Below are 17835 nucleotides of genomic sequence, written 5' to 3'. Positions count from 1 at the left end.
AGAGACGGGGTTTCACCATGTTGACCAGGATGGTCTCGATCTCTTGACCTTGTGATCCACCCGCCTCGGCCTCCCAAAGTGCTGGGATTACAGGCATGAGCCACCGCGCCCGGCCATGATAGAGTTTTAAAAATGATAGAAGTCAGTATATGAATTATACTTTATATACCTTAACCAAAGAAAATTTAAGTACCAATGCCTAAATATAAAATATTAAAAACATAAATGAACTTTTTTGTTAGATCACATTGTGTGTGTGTGTTCTTTTCAGACATATGAAGATCCATGAGAAGGACCCTAACAGTGCCACAGCCACAGCCCCTCCATCCCCTCTGAAGCGTAGGCGACTTTCTTCCAAGAGGAAACTAAGTCATGATGCCGAGTCAGAGAGAGAAGACCCAGCACCAGCTAAAAAGGTCCTCTTGGCTCCCAGCACAGATATGCCTGCTCATGGGACTTTTGTCAGAAATACCACTAATCTTTATTTTCGCAGTGTGGAGACTTGGCAGACATCCATCCTAAGCTCTTAACCTGTGTTTTCCCATACTGTTTCTGTAAAGTGTCTAAGAAAAGACTACCAGTGTGCACTTCCTCTTTGGAGCCCCTCTGCTGAGCCCAGAGATGAAATGAAGAGCTTTTACGATTGTTTCCATGCTTCCTACATGGTTTTCTAGCTAAAATGGAAGCTTCATAAGCATTCAGGACTCTTTTGTCTTTATTTTTTTTATTACTAGTGCCTGGCAGATAAGAGGTGCTGCATAAGTACTTCTCAAGTCGGTAGATGAGTGGGTGGCTGGGTGGATGGATGGATGGATACATGGATGGATGGTTGGATAGATGGTAGGTGGTATTCATGGGGTATTTGTTTTGTGAATGAGTGAATGAATGAATGGTCAGGTCCTTAATAACCAGAATTGGATAATGAAACCCTTGCCTGTTATTATTGTAAATCTGTGGATTTAGTGTTGGTCTCTCTTCCGAAGCCATCCCATGTGGGAGACCTCCCTTGTGACTTCACTTTTTTTCCTTTTCCGTCAGATGGTAGAAGATGGGCAGTCAGGTGACTTGGAGAAGAAGGCTGATGAAGTCTTTCACTGCCCAGTGTGTTTCAAGGAGTTCGTTTGCAAGTATGGACTGGAGACCCACATGGAGACCCATTCAGATAACCCACTAAGGTAGAAGAAAGAGTGATCTAGACCTTGTTTATTCTTGTTTCTCCTGGCATGTGACATGTTTTGAACTTCCGTTACTTCACCGTGGGCTCCAGTGATTGAACTTGTGCACAATAACACTAGAGAGGCAGTTAAGGAAGTATTGGTGTGGGGAGAAGTTGGCTGAGAGTTGTCAGAGGGTCTCTGTAGCCACAGGATGTACATATGGTTCACTGTGCTTTCCTTCTCTCAGCTAAACCCCTTGAATAGTCACCAGTGAGCCCCTGAGCACTGGGGAGTCTGCTATCACAGGTGCTCTTGGACAACAGATAGATTTTCTTTACAAAAGATATTGCAACTCAAATGACTCTTAGCGATGGGTGGATATATGGCCTAAACAGGGACAGCGCACGTGTTGGATGCCCCCGGCTCAGCACTGGTGCATCATAGGCGCTCAGAAGTGTTTGAACTGAGCTGGACCTGATAGCACAGAAACCCGAGAAGCCATTTTGGGTTAAGAGAAATTTCTACTTAGTTCAGGACACTTGGCCAAAAATGGAGCCTGATACGTTTCAATAAAAAAGTAATAGGTGATTTGCTCTGCCATCCAGCTTCAATTGTAGGGACTTCCCAGGTCCAGTGTTTCTGATCCTCAGCCTTGCCAGGCAGAAAACATGGGTAGTGACAGGACTTCCCAGAAGAATTCAGAGGACTCATTTTTCTTTCTCTACCTTCTCTGATAACTCATCAGGCAACTAGTCCTTTGTTCTTAATGAACTGATAGATTTGGAAGTTTTTCCTAGAGAATTGCCCTTTTAAAAATGTTACTGCCAGAGATTTTATGCATTGAAAAGAACAAAGAACCACTTAGGAACCTCTGCTGTTGTTGAGAGATTTGAAAGTAGCCCATCCTGGAAGTCATACACAGCTGCAGGGTCACAAGCGCAGAAGGGGCCATACACACGTGCAGCTTTGGGTTTTAGAAGACAGCTTGGGAATGCAAGAATTTGGGCATCTGTTTGCCTGAATCCCTGATATATGGACCAGATTTCCTTCTTGAGGACATGTGTTTAGTTGTGACTTAGAATAGGAAGGTCTGAGCAAGCTAAAGACTTATAGAGAAAAGCCAAATTGTATGGTAATCATAATGGTCAGGTCAATTATGATTATCCTTAATCACATTATCCTGACATTTTTCTGTTGGGGAGGGAAAAGGGAACTCACGAAGAATTTAAACTGCTGAACAATTGAAATGCTATAAAATGTCTTTACGGAACTCCCCAGTCTCAAGAAATTGCCTGATCATTCAGATGGGCCCAGACTGGTTGTCAGGCCTAGACCCTACTCCTTCTCTGCTCATATGGGACCTCAGCCAGCTACATCTGAACCTGTTTTCTCATCCTTCAAATTGAAGGACAGTAGGGCCAGATAATCCTTGTGTTCCTAAAGCCTTCTCTCCCTTTTTTTTTTTTTAATTAAGAAAAGATTTGCTCTGTCGCTCAGGCTGGAGTGCACTGGCGCAATCTCGGCTCACTGCAACCTTTGCCTCCTGGGTTCAAGCAGCTCTCTTGCCTCAGCCTCCTGCATAGCTGGGATTACAGGCTTGTGCCACTATGCCTGGCTAATTTTTTTTGAATTTTTAGTGGAGATGGGGTTTCACCATGTTGGCCAGGCTTGTCTTGAACTCCTGACCTCTGGCGATCTGCCCCACCTTGGCCTCCTAAAGTGCTAGGATTATAGGCATGAACCACTATGCCCAGGCCCAAAGCCTGTCTCTTAACAGTTGTTTTTTCTGTCTACCAGGAAAAGGTATCTGGTTCCTCCCTGTGCAGGCCCTCTAGTTCTGAGAGATTTGGGAAACTTCACAGGTTCAGGAATGTCCACACATCCCTAGGATGTGGGCTTGCGGTGGGTGGTGAATACTGAAATAGTTCTCTAGATCAATGACCTGAGTGAGCAGAGATGACATTACCAACTGAGCCTCCCAAAGAGAATCATGAGCAGAGGCAGAAACAGCACAGTGGACCCCAGCTCCTCCTCATGTTCCTGCCCAGCAGCCTTCAGAGCCAGTGCTACGGTGAATACAAGCTGTCTCTGATCCCCTCTGTATACTTTATCTCACTTCATATTTTATTCTGTTATCAGATATCACCTTAGGAACGATCATTTACCCCCTTCTAGATAATTTTATTCTATAGGAAAAATAACGTGACTCCCACAAGAGATTTCTGAGCAGTCCAAGCCTGCATAGCATGGTGTGTGTCAGTGATAGAGGCAGATCAGGTGTCCCCTTCTGAAACGCTGACCTGGGTGAGGGACGGGGTTCTCTTGGAGTAGCCCTCTGAAAAGGACCTGCTCCAGGGAGAGACCAGGCTTCCTCTGCAGAGAGGTTGGAGATAGGCATTGCATCAGATGCTCGTCATTTTTTTCATGGTTTGGATGGGCAGGATTTGGTGAGTGATTAATCCACGGTGATGGTAGGGCTGGTGGTATAGACAGGCTGTGAAGTTGAACCTTCAGTCCTGCTTTTCCAGCTAGCACACCTAGAGGATTTTCCTCACCTGTTGATTAGTAATGCCCTGTGTTTGGTGAGGGGTTGGCTGAGGCAGTTTTATAGCCTGGCAGGGACTTGGCCTCTCTGAACGGCCTATCATTTTACTGGCCCCACAGCTGCAGCTGAAGGGTGGCCTGTAAGAAGAGGTTGCCAGGCATCCTTTGTGGGGGCACACAGGCCGCCCCTACTCTGTGGCTCTATCTATAACTGTTGCTAGGTGGGGTGGGGCTGGCATCTGGAAACCAAAAAGAGTTGATTACGGAACATGGTTAATGTCTCTTTGCTTCTCTCTGCTCTGCCGATCCCCGTAATAGCCTGCTATCAGAGGAGGCCTGGGGCAGCCTACGCCAGCAGGGCCTAGCCTGGCAGTGAACTGGGACAGTAGCTGGTGGGAGAGACAGCTTGTTAACCCAGAACTAAAATAGACACCAGCTCCATTTCAAACCCCAGAGGCAGCAGAAAGAACCACAGTGGGCTGCTGCCCGCTTAGACTGAAGGTTCGTAACTAAAAACAGCTGTTGCCTTCTCTCTCTCTTGCACTTGTCCCCCTTCCCCTCCCACCAATGTTGGCAAGGTGCCATTGTTCCTTAATAAAAAGTGTTGGAAATCCAAACTCATGTAAATCTCGACTCCATTTCCCTCCATTCCACTGTGTTTCAAATGAATAAAGTGTTGTCGTAGAATGAAAGGAAGACACAAAGCTGCCTGTAGAGATGCCAGCTCTTATGGTTGGGTGTTAGCTTCACCCTGACATGATCAATGGTCAGTCACCCCCCCCCTTCCCCCACAGCTCCCCAATGAGGGAGAGAAGGCAGAGGAGGGAGTGGCGTCAGGCTATGGAGAGCTGGCATTTGGAATCGGAGGTGAGGGACAGAGTGTGAGGGACGGAGTGTTCAGAGAGCAGGTGGCTACACAGAGGACATCCTTTGTGTGAGGATGTTGCTGGGCATTGAATGTCCATCAGAATAGAACAGAGCAACTGGCCATACCCTGCTGTGAATGAAGTCAGCTGGGAGGAACATCCAGGTCAGCCCTGGCCAGCAGGAGAATCCGAGCCATGCGTGTCTTTGAAATTTTCTAGTAGCCACATTTTATTTTATTTCATTTCATTTCATTTTATTTTATTTTGGGACAAGATCTTGCTCTGTCACTCAGGCTGTAGTCCACTGGCATGATCATGACTCACTGCACCTTGACTTCCCATGCTTAAGCAATCCTCCTACCTTAGCCTCCTAAGTAGCGGGGACCACAGGCGTGTGCCACCATGTGCAGCTAATTTTTTTTCTATTTTTTTGTAGAGACAGGGTCTCCCTGTGTTTCCCAAGCTGGTATTAAACTCTGGGCTCAAGCTATCCATCCACCTTAGCCTCCCAAAGTGCTGGGATTATAGGCGTGAGCCACCCTGTCTGGCCTTAGTAGCCATGTTTTTAAAAAGTAAAAACAGAGACAAAATGAATTATAATGCTTTATTGAGTATACCAGTGTTATCAAAATATAATGTCAACACATCATTAATAGAAAAATTGTGAGTGATGTGGTTCACATTCTTGCTTTCATGTACTGACTCTGAAATCTGGTGTGTGTGGCACGACCCCGGCCCATCTTGGCTGTGCCAGCCACATTTCAGGTGCTTAACAGCCCACGGAGAGGTTTCAGATGAGCCACCTATGGCAGGGAGGGCGGCAGCTTTGATGTGGAGTCGTGTCTTCTGTGTGAAGGCCCGAGGGCAGTGGCTGGATGCTCACCCTGTTGGCACAGCACTGCTGAGGGTGAAACTTGGCCGAAGTTATTGTGTAATCTTAGATGGCCCCCTGATGAAAGGAGATCTGGTAATAAGTAATGTTAACATCATTTCAGTTAAAATGTATCCAGCAAATGATTGAGTTCGTACTGTGTGCCAGGCACTTGACCAGGCTTGAAGGAAACAATGACGTTTGAGACAGGGTATGGGCTAGGCACAAAACAAGCAAATGGGTGGTTAGTTATAAAACAAACTTCAGGGCCCAGGAGGGCACGTTTCCCTCAAATTCCAGGCAGAGGGATCTGGTGGATGCAAAGCTTCTCCTTGGGATTTTACATCAGAGGCTGAGGTGCTTCACTTAATTTCCTCTGGGTCAGGGCCCTCCTGCGTCTGGTACTTTATTGATCCTGGTCATCTCTGAGTTCAAGGTGATGCCCTGAAATCTATGTTGGGAATTAGTACATAGGGAGCCCAAGGGGGCTGTGGCAGGCCCCTCGGCTCCATGAGTAGGGAGGACAGCTGAGAACACTCCCTGTCTGCATCTTAGTAGTGGGGCCACCAGAGGGAAATGCCTTCTTTTTTCTGCATTCTTGACTGTTTCAAGGAATGTTCACCTCCCTTCACTGCACGCCCATCACCTGCAGAGACCCCAAGACTCCTCACCTACCCGGCATTGATCCCACCCTTGTCAAATGTCATCCTAAAAACAGGGAAAAGATAAAATATTTGTCAGCATCTTGTATTCAGGAGTCTATGAGTCTGAGGCTTGGGCAGGCAGAAACAGATTTTAAACGCTTCTGGGGGCTGTGAACAGAGGTCCCACCAGGAGGGGAAGACTGCCCCCACCCTCCACCTGATAGGTACAGGAGCCTTGGTCAGGACTACCCCGCCCCCTACCCAAGGGCCAGAGCAAGGAGTGGCCCATCCTGCTTCAGTGCCCACCATACACCCTTCCTGAAGTCCCTCAGACTCTGCCCAGTGCTTCACGCTACGCTGGTTTGAACAGTTGGAGCAGGGCATTGGGTTGCCGTGTGCAGCCAGGATGGGTTCCTGGGACATGGCAAGGGGCGGTTGCCTGGCCAAAGCCCTGTCACAGAGTCGTCACTGTTGCTTGCAGCAACTGGGAGAGATTAGTGCAGCTGTTGGATGTCAGTTCTCTGCCCCGAGATGGGCAGGGGAGGGTGGGCTGAGGGGAGAGGAATGTGTGAGTTGGGTGGGACTCCAGAGGGGAGATTGTTTGCACTTACTCCTTCTGGCCTCTGGAGACAGAACAGGAAAAACGAAGCATGAAATCCCTGTTGAGAAGGAATGCCAGTGTCTCCATTAAAACACGATAATGAGGAAGGAATTCAGTATCTGAAGGAAATGGCCAAGCTGAGTGGCAGCTTCTCGGCAGGTATTTCATAGGTTCTGCTGATCAGGGTTGCAGGGAGCAGGGAGTGTCAGCATTAGGAAATGCTCCCAGCTGAGCCAGCTTCGGGGCATTAAGGATGTGTGGGTCACATAAGGAGCCAGGGCATCTGCAAATAGCTGTCCTCTGAACACACAGCTCGGCAGAGTGGAATGAAGCCAGCGGGCTCCGTCCCAGCCTGCCACCTGGCAGCTCTGTGACTTCATGCAAATGGTGACTCAGTTTCCCTATCTAGAAAACAGATTTGAAGACTGTCCTGAGGATGAAGGGAGATAATCCACAATCCTCAGTGTGTAACAAATACTTAATGAACTTTTTCTTCTGATACTATTATTTAGAATGCGTGTCTTTTTAAATATTTTAAACCTTCCAACATTTATAGTTAGAGATGTTGTGTTACTCTATGGCAATCCCATTCCAATGAAATTGAAAAGGAATCAAATTCTAGGTACAATTTACTTGGCAGAGAACATAAAAGCAATTTGTTCTTTACTCTTACAAAGAGCTGTTTTTATCTAGTTTTGCTTTTGTAAAGATTAGGAAACAGAGTGACTTTAAATTTGGTTTGAGTCCTGCTTCCCATGTTTCTTAATCCAACTTTGTGAAAAGCAGACATTTAGAAACGTGAAGGGATTCGACACCTTTATGTAACAGAACCACACATCACTTTCCTTATATTGTTGAGGAACCCTAGGATTCTAAAGAAATGAGTTTCCTGATGCTTGAAATTTGCCAGTGCAGTCTTTCAAATATATGCTTAGCATAGTTTTTTTGTTGTTGTTGTTTGTTTTGTTTTTTAATTCACCCTTTTTGCTGATTGTGGGGAGGTCATCTGTCCCTCACCTATCACAATGGTAGAGCTGATGGACTTATGTGACACAGAAGAAGAGAGCCCAAGGAAGCACCTGAATGGTGTTTCATCTCTGGGCTTCTCTGTTAAGCTTGTTTGTTGACTTCAGGATTTTCATCTTGTTCTGGAGAGTTAAGGTCACCAGATGAATAAAATATCAATCACTGTTAGTGAGCCCTGAGGGAGCTAATCCCAAAACTGTTTACCCACAAGGTTAAGAAGTTAAAAAGAAAGAAAGAAAAAAAAAAAGACTTTTGGTGTCCTTGTTTTCCATTGCTGATAAATTTCCTTTGGGCATGCTCCCTGCCCATTTTAGGTACTATGCTCAGTTAGTGGCTACAGATTCTGGATTCCCTTTTCAGGGCTGATGATTTTAATGATGATAGTTATTTCTGATAAGTACCTTAACTCTACTGTGAGCAATCAAAACTGCTGGATCTATTTTGGACTGAACTCTTTACCATTACTCCCTCCAGAGAATGTCCATACCATAACAACATATTTATCACACCGCATTTCCACCCCAGCTCAGAATTGTGCAACTTTCTTAAAGTAAAATAAAATAAACGATGTCCTGTCTTCTTCCAAGGACATTTGCTGTCAGAAGAACAGATATCTGTGCCCTGCCTAAGTTGGCAGGATCTGTAGCACAGTCGGCAGTCAATTTGATGACTTTCTAAAATTTTAGAGCCTCACAGTGGCTCATGCCTATAATCCCAGTACTCTGGGAGGCTGAGGCAAGTGGATTGCTTGAGGCCAGGATTTGGAGATGAGTCTGGCCAACATGGCGAAACCTCATCTCTACCAAATACAGAGGCATGAGAATCGCTTGAATCCGGGAGGTAGAGGTTGCAGTGAACTGAGATTGTGCCACCATACTCCAGCCTGAGTGACCAAGAGAGATGCTGTCTCAAAAATAAATTAAGTAAATAAAATAAAATTTTAACTTAATTTTATCTTAAGACTTAGTGAATCTGAGTATGAATAAGAACATTATTTGTTGCATTAAAGTCCCTTGAGGATTGCAGGGACAAAACCCCAGCTAGCAACTAGTGTATTTTCTTGACCTGTTGGCGCTGGTTCGTCCCAACCCTTGCCCTGTGTACCTCCTGCCTTTGGTGACTCAGGCACGTGGTCGGGTAGTGGCTGGCGGGTTGGGTCTCTGTGACTTTAGGACAGCATGGAGTTCGCTGGCTCTTGTGGGAGTCAGACTTCTCTGACCATGTTAGCACTGTATCCTTTCCAGCCTGACAAGGGTCAGAGCCAGTGTGCTCTGGGATTTTGCTTGTCTGATTTTTGGAGAAGGGACAGGAAGGGCTGTGATAGTGCCTGTCTAGCCACTGACAACCACAGGCACTTCTCTAAGCACGTATCAAAGACTCTGTGATCGTGGTTCCTGGCCCCTAGTGTTGGCAGCCCCCTTTCTACCATCTGTGCTGTTACATACCAGTGGCCGTGTAGAAACTGCTCACCTTGTGAGCTGGGAGGCATTTCCTTCCCCTGGGACCCCCAGGCCCTCCTCTCTGCTTCACCTTACCCAGTGCCACCAGGGACGTTACAGTTGCTACTAAGGGAGGGAGGAAGGGATAGAGGAGATAAGTGCAGGCAGCTGCTTCACCTCTGCTGTTTCAGGGAGCCCTAACTCCACCTACCCCAACACCACAGCCCACTCCTATCATCTACCCTAAAAACTGCTGGAGCCCCTCCACCCCATAATAGGAACCTCCACAGTGGAGCAGCCCCACAGGAGGCAGGACCCGCAGTTCAGGTACTGGAATGTCATACATGGGTTGGGGAACGGTCCAGTCCACTCCAGCATTCTAAATTAAAATTTCTTATCCTCTTACAGAAACATTGGCTAACATGTGCTAGAATGCAGGTGTTTTCTGGGTGAAGCAGGCTCTTGTGCACTGTCTTGGTACAGAAACACTTCTGTGAGCACGGTGATTTGGAGTTCACATATGCTGAGCAGTAAGTTGAGGTCAGGGTGAATGTCCATCTTGCATTCCATGTGTAATCTCACCTTAATCTTTCATTTGGAGGGTTTTCCACTGATGATTTTTTTTTCTTCCTGAAAGTAATCTATTTATGAGTGTGATTTTAAAAGAAAAAGGAAGTTTTGTTTTTGAAAGGGTCAGTGGAGTTCTGTTAAGGGCTTTACACCTTACAAAGAGATACACTTCCCCCAAATACATTTACCTTTCTGACAGCAAAGTTAGTTTCCATTTGGAAAAGTTACCTTGTTTCCAACGAAAATCAAAAGGCAGCCAATCAGATTTGTAAAATTTCTCTCTGGCATGTTGTCAAGATCTCTTGCAAAATGAAATTGTCCTACAGCCCTCCCCACTCCTGTGGCTCTAAGTGCAGTTCTGCCCCATCTAAATATTAATATTTTGCAATCGTGCTTTTTATGAGCCCCTGGCAGAGTGGAGACACGCCACAGACCAGGGGTGAGGAGAGAGTCATAGGGACCACCTGGCCGGTGGCTGTGGTCTTAATGAAGATTGACAAGCCCAGTGGAGGTTTGCAAAACCCTGGTGCCTGCAGCCAGCTTTGCATCCAGCAGCTGGGTCCACAGATTTACAGTGACCTCCACTGTCCTTGAAGAGCTGCTTAGAAACAAGGTTGCAAAGCTTTCTCCTTGGGGCCTTGCTTGGGAAGGCTGCCTGATAGGGCTGATCCAAGTGTTTCTGGGTGGTGATTTTCCACACTGGTTTTATTTAAGGTCTCTCAAATGGTGCTGAGTGTGAGGCAGGGAGGCAAGTGTTTTTCTGTGGGTGTTTCTTCCTTTTAACCAACTGCACCACATGCTTCTGGTTTCAAAGCATTTTTTTCTCTGCCACTTTCATGTTTTGTATATTTTCACTTATAGGAGTGCCTTAGTTGAAATCCCATGAAAAGGGTGTGAAGTGTGGATCTAGACCTTTCTTAGACTCTGTTAAGAGGTTGAGTGCATGTACAGGCTGGAAGAGCATGCATTTCTTTTCAGGAGGTGGGTGAAGGGAGCAGGTGGGGTGGGAGAAGACTGGCCAGAAAGGACACTTTTCTTCCCATGAATCTTGCAATTAACAGAAGTAGTAAGGACGATTGTGAAGTTCTTGAGAGTAAGAAAAGAGAACACATTCCTTTGAAATTAAAACTCAGTTTTTCCTGACTTTCCATATTGGCTAAAACGTGCCAGGAAATGGGCTTTTCCTGGTTTCTTTTTTCCCCTAGCACAATAACATAATGATTAAATTTGGAAAAGTACTTTGCAGTTTTCAAAGCACTTTGTTATCTGTTATTCACAGTAACTGCAAAAGATCTCCCTGTTTTAGATGAGAAGGGAAACTGAGGTATGGAGAAGGAAAGGAACAGGAGAGAAGTAACAAAGATAAGTAAAGTATTGGTGATTACTTTTCTCTGGGAATGCTAATGTTCTAACAGGCTTGAGCTTAAGATGGTTCTAGATTCTCACACCTGACTCTCAATATGTTCTCCAAACTTGTCTAAGAGTCAGCTGGTGTGCTCGTTGATATACAGATTCTTAGGCCTGTCCTCTAGTTATTCTGATTTCAGTAGGTCTGGGGTGATCTAGGAGTCTGCTTTTTTTAACAAGGTCATGTGGGGATTCTTATCTCTTGGCATGTTTGGGAAATTTTTCATAGCTGGCAACTGAAGTGCAGATGGAAATAAGTTGTCCAAGGTCACACAAGCTGAATTTCCCAGTCCCTACCTGGTGTCTCTGGTCCCTGAGCCCACACCCACTGCTTCACAGCTGCCTTCCCAGGGACACAGAGTTTGTGGTCAATACTGGATAATTCTGTCACATCTTCATTGTTGTGTCTTCATCACCTGCTACGTATGAAACTGTCCAGAAACAGGAGGGATTTGAGGATGAGTGAGAGAATGAAGGAGAAGATAGACACGGGCATAAGAGAGGGGGAAAAAAAAAAAAAAAAAAAAAAGAAAAAAAAAAAAAAAAAAAAAAAAAAAAAAAAAAAAAAAAAAAACCTCAATGTTATTAAAATTTCTAGCCAGGTAAATGGGTGCACACCTGTAGCCCTAGTTACTAGGGAGGCTGAGACAGGAGGATTGCTAGAGTACAAGAGTTCAATGCCTGTCTGGGCAAAATAGCAAGCCTGCCTCAAAAAAGAGAAGAAAATCACTACAACCAGAGAGGTACCGTAAATTCTAAATCTAATTGCCATATTAAGAGGCATTCATGGCCGGGCGCGGTGGCTCAAGCCTGTAATCCCAGCACTTTGGGAGGCCGAGGCGGGTGGATCACGAGGTCAAGAGATCGAGACCATCCTGGTCAACATGGTGAAACCCCGTCTCTACTAAAAATACAAAAAATTAGCTGGGCATGGTGGCGCATGCCTGTAATCCCAGCTACTCAGGAGGCTGAGGCAGAAGAATTGCCTGAACCTAGGAGGCGGAGGTTGCGGTGAGCCGAGATCGCACCATTGCACTCCAGCCTGGGTAACAAGAGTGAAACTCTGTCTCAAAAAATAAATAAATAAATAAATAAATAAATAAATAAATAAATAAAGAGGCATTCATTCTCCATTCCCTTTATAAAATCTACTTATTAATGCCAGTCACACTAAATATTCATAGCCAATAGGTTATGCAGTAGTACAAAAGTCTCAACAGTGGAGAATAGCCAAGCACAGTGGCTCATACCTGTAATCCCAACACTTTGGGAGGCCAGTTTGGAAGCATTGCTTGAACCTAGGAGTTCAAGACCAGCCAGGGCAACATGGTGACACCATGTCTCTACAAAAATTTTAAAAATCAGCCAGGCATAGTGGCATATGCCTATAGTCCTAGCTTTGAAGGAGGCTGAGGTGGGAGGATCACTTGAGCCCAGGAGTTTGAGGCTGTAATGAGCTATGATCATGCCAAAGTGAAGAATATTCAGGAAAAATCTCCAGGATACAAGAAAAAAAGCATATTTTTTTATCTCAACCTTTAAAATTTCTAATTTTTAATGTACCTGGCACATGACATATGCAAATATATGTCATGTGCCAGGTACATTAAAAAATGGAAATTTTACATTTATATCATAAATACATATACATACTAAATATGTACACACATACACATTCTCAGCTAAACAACAAACACATATGGACCACATACACAAAACTTTTTTATAGAAGCGGTGCACATTTCAAAAAGTTTGCAGTCACCTCTCAGGCCTACCTGCCTGCCTTTTGCAGTTGACTTGCATGCTACCAGAAGTCTCTTCCCAACCTGTTTATGTCGATAATACTTCTAATCATTTATTATAATTTAATTAAATTTTGTATAAGTCCATGGAATGTTGTTTTAAAAAATGAATAGTCTCTGTGGAAACTTAAATTGGAAAGCCTTGTTTATCGTGCAGATTAGACAGTATTTTTTTCAGTTGCTGTCAAATTTAGGGTAGGGAAGACACCTGTGCACAGTTGAGTGCCATAATTGTAAAAATCTAGGATTTTGCTTAAGTTTGTTGCATCCTTATCTAGTTTTAGGGGTTATCAACTCACAGCCAATGTTTTTTCATCTCTTCCCCAACCCAGGTAATTTCAAAACGAATAGATACCCTACATTTTATTTATAAATATTTTATTACTTTTTTTTAAAGGATCTTTTAAAAAAGCATAGCCAAAATAATATTATGACTAAAAAACTCACAGTCATTTGTCAATATATCAAATGTCTCAAAGGCTCACGCCTTAATCCCAGCACTTTGGGAGGCCAAGGCAGATGGATCACCTGAGGTCAGGAGTTCGAGACCAGCCTGACAAACATGGAAAAATCCCCTCTCTACCAAAAATACAAAATTAGCCAGGCGTGGTTGTGCATGCCTGTAATCCCATCTACTTGGGAGGCTGAGGCAGGAGAATCGCTGGAACCCGGGAGGGGGAGGTTGCGGTGAGCCAAGATTGTGCCATTGTACTCTAGCCTGAGCAGCAAGCACGGAATTTCGTCTCAAAAAACAGAGTTATATTTCCCCAATTCAGACATTTCTCTTATCCTTTCAGTCCAATATAGATCTTTCTGCCAACTGGTGGTGAGGTGTCGGGTTGGTGATCATGGGGAGCGCGCAGTTGAACTTGAGCATGGGGGGAATGAAGTGAGGGTGGGAGAAGGAAGGAGCTCCATCTCCAGAACAGCAGGACAGGACAGAGGCTCTTGTGGCCTCCAAGGGTCACTGTCCTCACTGTGTGCACAGCTGAGAGCTTGAACGTGTCTCAGCCAGAAAGAACCTCACCCAGAGGGTCTGCGTCCATTCTACGTCCTACAGGATCTGTCTCATGGCCTGTGATTTAGACTGCTGGGTACTTTGACGTCCGGGCCTACAGCGTGGGGACTTCCAGTCCCTAAAGGTGTTCTTCATTATCCTGACCCATCCCTTCCCTGGGCCTTGACCACAGTGCTGAGCTCAGCAGAATTCCCTCAAAAGGAGCGCTATGTTTTGAGTGGCTCTTGGGAACCCGAGGTTGGGGTTCCAAAGGTAGCTGAGCAGTGACAGGAGAGTGCTCAGGAGAGGCCCCTGCGTGAACAGGGGAGGAGCATGCAGAGCAGGACCAGGCTGCTGTGCCCACTACAGTGCAATAAGGCAAGCAGGATGGCATATACCTGGCGCTTTTTCTTTTCGGAGCTTCCCGAGTAAGCTCAGCTGCTTTGTGACTGACTTTGTTACCTCTATTTCTGGAGAAGACTTTCAACTCAAAAACATTTTCACTGAGGTGCATTCAGTGTGGACATAAGCAAGTGGCTTTGCCTGGCTAAAACAGTGATAAAAGGAACTACTTTAGAGGTGGTGAGGGTCAGATGCACTTGCATACGTAAATGCATGGAGTGATGCTTGGCATACAGCATTGTCCAACAGAATATCCTGTGGTTGTGCAAACGTACTGTGTCTGTGCTTCCCGATGCCGTTGAGCCCTTAAAAGAATGCTAAGAAGGCTAATGTGACTGAGTAAACTTTAAGTAATTTAAATTTCAATAGCCACATGTGGCTTTGGTGGCTACTACATTCCATGCAAGTCTAGGGGATGTTGATAATACCATAATGATGGTATTTTGTTTTTATCCACCCATCTGCACACTGATGTAAAGTGTTGTTTTTGTCTTGTTTTATTGGTTTTTTTTTTTTTTGAAAAGGAGTCTCTCTGTCGCCGAGGCTCAAGTGCAGTGGCGCAATCTCTGCTCACTGCAACCTCTGCCTCCCAGGTTCACGCAATCCCCCTGCCTCAGCCTCCAGAGTAGCTGGGATTATAGGCACTCGTCACCACACCCAGCTAATTTTTGTATTTTTAGTAGAGATGGGGTTTCACTGTGTTGGTCAGGCTGGTCTTGAACTCCTGACTTCAAGTGATCCGCCCACCTCGGCCTCTCAAAATGCTGGGATTACAGGCATGAGCCATCTGGCCCAGCATGATGTAAGTTTTTTTTGTTGGTTGGTTTTGTTTTTTAAAGATGGGGTTTCACCATATTGGTCAGGCTGGTCTCGAACTCCTGACCTCAGGTGATCCCCCCACCTCAGGTGATCCACCCACCTCAGCCTCCCAAAGTGCTGGGATTACAGGCGTGAGCCACCGTGCCCGGCGATGTTAAGTTTTTAATATGGTTCTCAGTGAAGACCTAGAAGACAATACTGGTATGAAAAGCAGAGACAATATTATAAAGTGGTGTTTGCTATGCAGTTGTATAGCCCAGAACATTTCGAATGTCAAAGATGATCTCTGAAGTGAAGGGTCATGATTTTGAAGTGGGCAGCATCTCTGGGAGTCTTTCAAGGAAGGGGAGATAGCCTTGTGATAGGCATGGGTGGGAGCAGGAACTCAGGCTGACATTTCTTGTGTACTTCTTACTGGCTATGTGGCCTGAGGCACATTGCTTCGTATTTTTGATCACCAGTGTTTTTATCTGAAAGAAGAGGGTTGTGATATGCACCTGTTTGCTGGGGTTGTCATACGTGCTGTGCTGTCAGGGTATCTGGGCTCAGTACATGACAACTGTGGCTATCATTTAGATAATGATGATAATGATACTACAACTTAATTAACAATCACTGTCACTACTAATTAGATTGTAATAATCATTTATATCCCTATCACATGTGAGGGATGCTGATTGATTGCCCTAGATGCTACTTAAATGTATGCTCTTTTGACTTTTAAACATTTACAATAATTAGAATCCAGTAAATTGAGGGAAAGAGAAACCTCTGACGTGATCCCACTAATGCATGATCCAGGTGAGAGTGAGCAGGTCTGCCATGGTGGCCTCAGGTTCCCAGGTATCTTCTTGTTGTCTCAGACTGTGGATGTTCAGATCATATGTACATCTTATTTTACTCAGTTGAAATGAAGCAACAAAAACCTAAGGCTAATGGATGAGTGGAACCTCGACTAAACTGACTCCATATGTTCTCCCTTTGCTCTCCTAGATGTGACATTTGCTGCATTACCTTTCGAACACATCGAGGGTTGCTGCGTCACAATGCGCTTGTCCACAAACAACTTCCCAGGGATGCAATGGGCAGACCTTTCATACAGAACAACCCTTCAATTCCCGCTGGCTTCCACGACTTAGGATTTACTGATTTCTCCTGTAGGAAGTTTCCTCGAATTTCTCAGGTATTCTGATCAGCACATGGAAGCAACCGGTAGCTGCTTCCATGGTCCATGCAGTTAGTCTAAACTTCCTCTCCTTGAGGTTTCTTTCCTTAAAATGTCAGTTGGGCTTTGTCTTTTTTTGTAACATGTTTTTCCTTAAAATTATCATTGATCCTTTTAGTCTCTCTTGGGTTGTTGGGTTAAGAAGGGTGCATAGTCTTGTTTGGGGTTGATCAACCTATAAACTTGTGTGTCAGTCTAGCTCTTCTATCCCTTTTGCCCGTTCTTGGGTCTTTGAGATTTAAAAGTTGTCAATTGTAGGCCAGGGCCAGCGGCTCACACCTGTAATCCCAGCACTTTTGAGGCCAAGGCAGGAGGATCATTTGACATCGGGAGTTTGAGACCTGTCTGGAAAGTATAGCAAGACTTTGTCTCAACAAAAAATTTAAAGATTAGCCAGGCATGGTGGTGCACACCTAGTGGTCCCAGCTACTTGGGAGACTGAGGTGGGAGGATCACTTGAACCCAAGAGGTTGAGACTGTATTGAGCCATGAATGTGCCACTGCACTCCAGCCTGGGCAGCAGAGTGAAAAATTGCCTCAAAAATAAAATAAAATTTTAACTAAAATAAGAATTGTGAAACACCCAACCCTATCATAATTGGAATTTTTTAAAATCTTTCTTTACTATCTGCATTATAGCTAGATATTTTTAGCATTGTGGTTTCTATTAAAAACAATTTGGGGACATTATTGACCTGAATAAGAAAAGAGCCATATATATTCCCTGCTAATAAAACACCTGCTAAAACTACTTTGAAATTGGCTGGGCGTGATGGCTCATGCCTGTAATCCCAGCACTTTGGGAGGCCAAGGTGGGTGGATCACTTGAGGCCAGGAATTCAGGACCAGCCTGGCCAACATGGTGAAACACCATCTCTACTAAAAATACAAAAAATTAGCTGAGTGTGGTGGCACAAGCCTGCAGTCTCAGCTACTGGGGAGACTGAGGCATGACAATCTCTTGAACCCAGTAGATGGAGGTTGCAGGGAACCAAGATCATGCCTGGGTGACAGAGCAAGACTCAGTCTCAAAAATAAAATACTTTGAAATTATTTTTTTCCCATTAAAAAAAATTGAGATAAAAGGTATCAACAATGGTGTTCTTCAGGTGTACAAACTACAAACTCAATGGATTGTTCCATGTGCCCACACCCACATGTGTACACCCATGTTTAACCCCCCAGGTGACATTCCTCAAAGCCCTCCTAGGCAGCTTCTCCCTCCTACAATCATAGAGGCAGGGTAGCTGATTCTCCATTCTATCTGACCATCAGTTTTGCAAGGCACTCATTTTTAAAAAGAATTAATTCTACTCTTGTGGTATTGTTACTTAACTATACTTCAGAATCTCTTGCGAGATACAATTTATCATACAAACATGATTGTTAAGATGCTTTCTGGATTGCCTTATTGAATCCAAAGTGTTAGCAAGTAGGAGGTCAACTTTTTTTTTTTTTTTTTTTT

General features: G+C 44.8%; 1 protein-coding gene across 4 annotated transcripts in view; it reads left to right on the top strand.

The window, feature by feature from the left end:
* Positions 1 to 17835, top strand: part of RREB1 (ras responsive element binding protein 1) — a 150903-nt gene that overhangs the window by 108720 nt on the left and 24348 nt on the right. For all 4 annotated transcript variants that reach the window (XM_017526759.2, XM_017526757.2, XM_017526758.2 and 1 more), the window contains 3 exons: positions 272 to 416; positions 1039 to 1175; positions 16139 to 16328. In XM_017526759.2, coding sequence (XP_017382248.1) covers positions 272 to 416; positions 1039 to 1175; positions 16139 to 16328 — 472 coding nt within the window. The remainder of the gene's footprint in view (positions 1 to 271; positions 417 to 1038; positions 1176 to 16138; positions 16329 to 17835) is intronic.

The sequence above is a fragment of the Cebus imitator genome, unplaced genomic scaffold, assembly GCF_001604975.1.
Source record: "Cebus imitator isolate Cc_AM_T3 unplaced genomic scaffold, Cebus_imitator-1.0 Scaffold43, whole genome shotgun sequence".
Taxonomy (NCBI): Eukaryota; Metazoa; Chordata; class Mammalia; order Primates; family Cebidae; genus Cebus; species Cebus imitator.
This window is presented reverse-complemented; position numbering and strand designations above follow the sequence as displayed.